The 8,628-nt window shown below is 40.2% G+C and overlaps 1 protein-coding gene across 3 annotated transcripts in view; it reads right to left on the bottom strand.

The window, feature by feature from the left end:
• LOC110325408 (ubiquitin-conjugating enzyme E2 E2) overlaps nt 1-8,628 on the bottom strand; it is a 289,650-nt gene that overhangs the window by 266,688 nt on the left and 14,334 nt on the right. For all 3 annotated transcript variants that reach the window (XM_021203384.2, XM_029541488.1, XM_029541487.1), the window contains exon 3: nt 503-553. In XM_021203384.2, coding sequence (XP_021059043.1) covers nt 503-553 — 51 coding nt within the window. The remainder of the gene's footprint in view (nt 1-502; nt 554-8,628) is intronic.

Here is an 8,628-nt window from a genome sequence, read left to right on the forward strand (position 1 = left end):
TTTATTTCCTCCAGAGAAACGCCGACCAGAAAAATGGGGGAAATGCAGTCACAAGAAGAAAATGTTTGTTATTACCACTTCAAACTATCCCTCCTTATTCAGCCACAACCAACAACCAAAGACATAACGTAAAGCATGAAAAAGCCCCAGGAAATTTTGGTGCTTTTGAAAATGAACAAGTGAATAATTATCAAATGACAAATATTTAAGCCATACTTTTGGTCTATTACATTAAAGATACCATTTAAAGCCAAGACAATAAGTTCTTCTTGTGAGAGATAATTCTATGCATTGCCCTGTAATCTCAACATAATTGTGAAGGTATGGCCCCGCAGTGGGCAACGCCACTCCAACAATCATGCTCACTACATGCAGTTTCTGTGAACAGCCAATTACAACCCCGGTCTCCACTTCCTTGAGTCCAAGCCACCATGCTGTTTTTGCTCTTTAATCGAATGTACCTTTTACAAAATATACAAGTAAATGAAACCAAAGTACTTACCTACAGTTGGGAGGGGGATCCAGCGTGATTTCTGCAAGCTCCTTCTGAATTCTTTAAAATGAAGACAAGGAAAATCAAGTTCAAATGTCTTCACTCTCAACCTGCTTAATCAATACACTGCACTTTAACAGTAGCATCTCCCACTCATACACATCTACACTATTCCTGGAGGAAGTATGCACAGTAAGAAAGAGGCACTCCAGTGCCTACACAGAGTTATAGGAGGCCACCTTAAATGCCACAATTATGCCGCCCATCATTCCATGTCAAAGCAACACTAGAGCTTCATCAGCCCTCAATATAAGGATTTTGTTTTTTTCCAAAACAGAACATTGTTTCTCTCAGTTTGAGCTCCTCTAATGGAACAGAGCTCTGGGACAAGATAGCAAAAGCCTCCACCCCATTCCATCCCACCCCAAAGCTCTAGCATTACCCTGAGCTCATTAGCCAAGGCTCAAGGCTAAATCTTATGTGCTCACTTCCTGGCTTTTATTCTATCCACACTTGGTGGTCATGCAATGGAAGATAAAGCCAGACTGGGAAAGACTCTCTCCTCAGTTTCAGCCAAAAATCAAGCAATCAAATTTTCCATTTTATGTGTTTTTTCGTTCTAGATAGGCAAGTAGCTGGACTCACTGCAGGATTTTATAACTGGGGGTTCAGATAATAAAAAATATTAATAGCACTAACTAAAAGTTTTAGTTTAATTACAAACACCTGCCATGTTATTTAGAGGCCATAAGAATTCTAATACAGTCCTCCCAGTCCTCAAGAGCTCTGGGCCAACTTGGGCACAAACTCAGAGGTCGGTCCCAAGGTCCACAGAGGACTCTCCACCCCCCAGGCACCCTAGTATGCCCAGGATCTTAGGATCACTGGTGAGTGGAACACAACATCTGTTGCAACAAAACTGGGAGTGCCTGGGACCAGCAGGGAACAGGGACACAGGAGCCACACCCAACCAGTGGCTCAGGTTCCTTCCAGTCAGCTCTGGTCTACCTTGGTTTCCAACTCAGTGGACAAGCCCACGGTCCCCAGAGGAGGTACCATTTCCAGGCGCTCTAACACGCCCAGGATCTTAGGATCCCAGGATCCCAGGAGCTTGGTCACACCAGGATCTCAGGGTCTCAGAGAAAGCTTGACTGTCAAGAACTCTGATACACCCAGAATCAGGAATTATAGGATCCAGGAATCACAGGATCACAGAGAAAGCTGGACTCTGAGGAGCTCTTACTCAACCAGGATTACAGAAAGGACTGGCTCCAATCAGATATATTGAGGGCAAGGAGCACTAGAGATAATCAGATGGTGTGAGGCAAGCATAAAACAGAAGCAACAGAAACCAAGGTTACTTGGCATCATCAGAACCCAACTCTCCCATCTTAGCAAGTCCTGAATACACCATCACACCGGAAAAGCAAGATATGGACTAAAGTCACTTCTCATGATGATGATAGAGGAGTTTAAAAAGGACATACATAACTGGCTTAAAGAAATACAGGAGAACAAAGCTAAAGGGGTAGAAGCCCATAAAGAAGAAACACAAAAATCCCTTAAAGAGTTACAGGAAAACATTACCAAACAGGTGAAATAATTGAACAAAATCATCCAGGATCAAAAAATAAAGTGGAAACAATAAAGAAATCACAAAGGGAGATGACTCTGGAGATATAAAACCTAGGAAAGAGATCAGGAGCCATAGATGCAAGCTTCACCAACAGAATACAAGAGATGGAAGAGAGAATCTCAGGTGCAGAAGATACCATAGAAAACATTGACACAACAATCAAAGAAAATGTGAAATGCAAAAAGATCCAAAACATCCAGGAAATGTAGAACACAATGAGAAAATTAAACCTAAGGATAATAGGTATAGACAACAAGGAAGATTTCCAACTTAAAAGGCCAGTAAATATCTTCAACAGAATTATAGAAGAAAGCTTCCCCAACCTAAAGAAAGAGATACCCATAAACATACAAGAAGCCTACAGAACTCCAAATCATTTGAACCAGAAAAGAAACTCCTCCCAACAAATAATAATCAAAACACCAAATTCACAAAACAAAGAATATTAAAAGCAGTAAGGGAAAAAGGTCAAGTAACATATAAAGGCAGACCTATCAGAATTACACCTGACTTAATATGAAAGTCAGAAGATCCTGGGCAGATGTCATACAGACCCTAAGAGAACACAAATGCCAGCCCAGGCTACTATACCCAGCAAAACTCTCAATTACCATAGATAGAGAAACCAAGGTATTCCATGACAAAACCAAATTTACACAATATCTTTCCACAAATCCACCCGTCAAAGAATAATAAAGGGAAAAATCAACAGAATGAGGGGAAACTACGCTCTAGAAAAAGCAAGAAAGTAAATCTTTCAACAAACCTAAAGAAGATAGCCACATGAAGAGAATTCAAACTCTAACAACAAAAATAACAGGAAGCAACAACGACTTTTCCTTAACATCAACGGACTCAATTCCCGTAATAAAAAGACATAGACTAACAGACTGGTTATATAAACAGGACCCAACATTTTACTGCATACAGGAAACCCACCTAAGGAACAGAGACAGACACTACCTCACAGTAAAAGGCTGGAAAACAATTTTCCAAATAAATGGTCCCAAGAAACAAGACGGAATAGCCATTCTAATATCGAATAAAATGACTTTCGACATAAAGTTAACAAAAAAGATAAGGTGGGACACTTCTTATTCATCAAAGGTAAAATTTACCAAGAAGAACTCTCAATTCAAAACATGTATGCTACAAATGCAAGGGCATCCACGTTCATTAAAAAAACTTTGCTAAAACTCAAAACACACATTGCACCTAACACAATAATAGTGGGAGACTTCAACACCCCACTCTCATTAATGGACAGATCCTGGAAACAGAAACTAAACACACTGAAACTAACAGAAGTTATAAAACAAGTGAATCTAACAGATATCTATAGAACATTTGATCCTAAAACAAAAGGATATACCTTCTTCTCAGCACCTCTTGGTACCTTCTCCAAAATTGACCATATAATCAATCGGTCACAAAACAGGCCAAAAGAGATTCAAAAATATTGAAATAATCGCATGCATCCTATCAGATCACCACAGACTAAGGCTGATCTTCAATAACAACATAAATAATAGAAAGGCCACATACATGTGAAAGCTGAATAACACTCTACTCAATAATGACTTGGTCAAGGAAGAAATAAAGAAAGAAATTAAGGCCTTTTTAGTGTTTAATGAAAATGAAGCCACACATACCCAAACTTATGGGACACAAAGAAAGCAATCCTAAGAGGAAAACTCATAGCTCTGAGTGCCTCAAAAAAAAAAAAAAAAAAACTGGAGAGAACATACACTAGCAGCTTGACAGCACACCTAAAAGCTCTAGAACAAAAGGAAGCAAATTCACCCAAGAGGAGTAGNNGGNAGGAAATAATCAAACTCAGGGCTGAAATCAACCAAGTGGTAACAAAAAGAACTATTCAAAGAATCCACCAAACCAGGAGCTGGTTCTTTGAGAAAATCAACAAGATAGATAAACCCTTACCCAGACTAACTAGAGGGCACAGGGACAGTATCATAATTAACAAAATTGGAACTGAAAAGGGAGATATAACAACAGATTCTGAGGAAATCCAAAAAATCATCAGATCCTACTACAAAAGCCTCTGCTTGTGGACGTTGTACATCGTGGTGCGGAGCCTAGTGCGCACCACGATGTACAACGTCCACAAGCAGCCAGTAGACAACATCAAAGTAAATGGAGAGAGAAGTTGGGGGCAATCCCATTAAAATCACGGACTAGACAAGGCTGCCCACTCTCTCCCTACCTATTCAATATAGTACTTGAAGTACTAACCAGAGCAATTAGATAACAAAAGGAGATCAAGGGAATACAAATTGGAAAGGAAGAAGTTAAAATATCACCATTTTAAGATGATATGATAGTATATATAGTGACCCCAAAAATTCCACCAGAGAACTCCCAATCTTGATAAACAATTCCAGTGAAGTGGCTGGATGTAGAATTAACTCAAACAAATCAGTAGCCTTTCTCTACACAAAGGATAAACAGGCTGAGAAAGAAATTAGGGAAACAACATCCTTCAAAATTGTCACAAATAACATTAAATACCTTGGTGTTACTTTAAGGAAGTGAAAGATCTGTATGATAAGAATTTAAGTCTCTGAAGAAAGAAACTGAAGAAGATCTCAGAAGATGGAAAGATCTCCCATGCTCAGGGATTGGCAGGATTAATATAGTAAAAATGGCTATCTTGCCAAAAGAAATCTACAGATTCAATGCAATCCCCATCAAAATTTCAAATCAATTCTTCACAGAGTTAGAAAGAGCAATTTGCAAATTCATGTGGAATAACAAAATCCTAGGATAGCAAAAACTATTCTCAACATAAAATCACCATCCACGACCTCAAGCTGTAATACAGAGAAATTGTGATTAAATAAATAAATAAATAAATAAACCGTGCATGGTACTGGTACTGGTACAGTGACAGACAGGTAGATCAATGGAATAGAATTAAAGACCCAGAAATGAACCCACACACCTATAGTCACTTGATCATTGACAAAGGAGCTAAAACTGTCCAGAGGAAAAAAGACAGCATTTTCAACAAGTGGTGCTGGCTCAATTGACCGTTATCATATAGAAGAATGCGAACTGATCCATTCTTATCTCCTTGTACAAAGCTCAAGTCTAAGTGGAGCAAGGAACTCCATATAAAACCAGAGGCACTGAAACTTATAGAGGAGAAAGGGGGAAGAGCCTTAAAGATATGGGTACAGGGGAAAGACTCCTGAACAGAATAGCAATGGGCAATGGCTTGGGCTGTAATATCAAGAATTAACAAATGGGACCTGATAAAATTGCAAAGCTTCTGTAAGGCAAAGGACACTGTCATTAAGACAAAATGGCAACCAACAGATTGGGTTGGTCTTTACCTAAATCTGATAGAGGGCTAATATATATAAAGAACTCAAGAAGATGGACTCCAGAAAACCAAATAACCCTATTTAAAAATGGGGTACAGAGCTGAACAAAGAATTCTCAACTGAGGAATACCAAATGGCTGAGAAACATCTGAAAAAATGTTAATCATTCTTGATCATCAGAGAAATGCAAATCAAAACAACCCTGAGATTCCACCTCATACCAGTCAGAATGGCTAAGATCAAAAATTCAGGTGACAGCAGATGCTGGCGAGGATGTGGAGAAAGAGGAACAGTCCTATATTGCTGGTGGCACTGCAAGCTGGTACAACCACTCTGGAAATCANTTTGGNGGTTCCTCAGAAAATTGGACATAGTTCTACTGGAAGATCCAGCAATACCACTCCTGGGCATATACCCAGAAGATGCTCTAACTTGTAATAAGGACACATGCTCCACTATGTTCATAGCAGCCTTCTTTATAATAGTCAGAAGCTGGAAAGAACCCAGGTGTCCCTCAACAGAGGAATGGATACAGAAAATGTGGTACATTTACACAATGGAGTAGTACTTAGCTATTAAAAACAATGAATTTATGAAATTCTTAGACAAATGGATGGGTCTGGAGGATGTCACCCTGAGTGAGGTAACCCAATCACAAAAGAACTCACATGATATGCACTCACTGATAAGTGGGTATTAGCCCAGAAGCTCAGAATCCTTCTTAGAAGGGGGAACAAAATACTCATGGAAAGAATTACAGAATCAAAGTTCGGAGCAGAAAGTGAATGAAAGACCATCCAGAGACTGCCCCACTTGGGGGTCCATCTCATAAACAACCACCAAACCCAGACACTATGGCAGATGCCAACATGAGCTTGCTGACAGGGGCCTGATATAGCTGTCTTGTGAGAGGCTTTGTCAGTGCCTGGCAAATACAGAAGTGCATGCTCACAGTCATCCATGGGACAGAGCACAGGATTCCCAATGAAGGAGCTAGAGAAAGGACCCAAGGAGCTGAAGGGGTTTGAAAACCCATAGGAGGAACAATCAATATGAACTAACCAGTACCCCTAGAGCTCCTTGGGATTAAACCACCAATCAAAGAAAACACATGGTGGGACTCATGGCTTTAGCTGTATATGTAATTGAGAATGGCCTAGTTGGTCATCACTGGGAGGAGAGGCCCTTGGTCCTGTGAAGGTTCTATGCCCCAGTATAGGGGAATGACAGGGCCAGGAATGGGAGTGGGTGGGTTGGGGAGCATGGGGAGGGGGAGGGGAATTTTGGAGGGAAAAGTAGGAAAGGGGATAACATTTTAAATGTAAATAAAGAAAATATCTAATAAAAATAAACAAATAAATAAATAAATGAAAGAGAGAGAGAGAAAGAATGAACAAACAAAAAAAGAAAGGAAGGAAGGAAGGAAGGAAGGAAGAAAGAAAGAAAGAAAGAAAGAAAGAAAGAAAGAAAGAAAGAAAGAAAGAAATTCTAATACAAATTCTAACTTCTGGTTTGTCTTAGAATGTTCCCATACAGGACACAAAACTGAACACAGTAAATTGAATCAAACATCTTGGCTAACCCAATCAACTGATAAAGAAATGTCAGTATCTAATTCCAACCTGAGACCCAGATGCCTTTAATAGCAGACCTTTCAATACTAACACTATTCATTCCTTGTGCTACAAATACCTGAGTTCTCTGTACATTATATCTGTATACTATGTTCATTATACTTGAATACTGTGTTTATTATACCTGAATGCTGCATGCATTCTACCTGAATACTGTGTACATTATACCTGTGTACTCTGTGCATTATACCTGAATACTGCATTCAGTATTTTAATGCCATTGCATGAGCCTGACATAAAGAAAAGACAATATGTTTAAACTTGACTATGTTCTTTGTGGGTGGGAGCTGCTAGGAATGGAACCCAGGGACTCATGGATGTTAAGCACGGCTATGAGCTATGCCCCCAACCTAATCAGGTACAGTGTTCTACTCTGATCTGTAACCACACCTAATACCCTAAATGCATGCAGAGTGCCCCTGGCTCTCTCTCCTGTGAGTATTCCAGGCACTATTAACTACGGTCATGCCTTACTAAACTTAGGATTTGTAAAAGCAAATAAAGCACTGTCAAAAGCAGCTCTGTTTATAAGTGATCTCACTTAACAGAGCTGCATAATTAAGATAACATATGAGTGGCAGCTAACTTGAGTTAAAGAGGATTGAAATAACAGACATTTATGCTCAAACTATTTCATTCTGTATCTTTGTTTAATTTATTTATGAAACTTTACTATATTCTTATACACACACACACACACACACACACACACACACACACACACACACGCACACTCACCTGAGACCAGGTTTTCCCCTCCCACCCTGTGGGTCTCAGGGAACAAACTCGGGCTGTAACATGATTCCTCCCAAGGGACTGCTACTAACTTGCTAAGGAAACACCACCAACAACATAAAGTTCATGTCTCTAATCTGCATGACTCATGGTTGAGGCACCATGACTGACATCAAAACTGATAAAGAAAAAAACAAACAAACAACAAACCCTACATTTGCATATGAATAAGTGTGACTAAAAAGTGAAAAGACAAGTATCAGGGGCTGAAAAGAAGCATAAAACATTTTCAAAATGAAAGTATCTGTAAGCTCAGGCTAGCCGTGGCAAGGCCAGCACTCACAGACTCACACCCCCCAGCGAAGTGGAGGAGGGAAATGCAGGAGAATAAACTACAAAGGAAAAGGGCCTGAAGTGAGGAACAACACAGGGTGTAATTGGCAGAGTAAAGCTTTAGAATGCATAAGAATAAAGGCTCAAAAGGAATGGGGGTGTGGCTTTGCGGTAGAACACTTGGCCAGATATCTAAGGCCTTGGGTTTGAATCCCAGTGTTGGTATTCCATCTAGGCTCCACCCCACCATTAGCTGGCAACAGCCAGGTGCACCTGACTCACTATAAAAGGGGCTGCTTGCCCCTCCTCACTTGCTCTCTTGCTCTCCTGCTCCCTTCTCATCTCCTGCTCCTCCTGCTCCTTACCCCCTCTCTCCCCATTCCCCCTCTCTCCATGTGCTCACAGCCTCTTCTCCTCTCCTCTCCTCTCCTCTCCTCTCCTCTCCTCTCC

The sequence above is a fragment of the Mus pahari genome, chromosome 8 (assembly GCF_900095145.1).
Source record: "Mus pahari chromosome 8, PAHARI_EIJ_v1.1, whole genome shotgun sequence".
Lineage (NCBI taxonomy): Eukaryota > Metazoa > Chordata > Mammalia > Rodentia > Muridae > Mus > Mus pahari.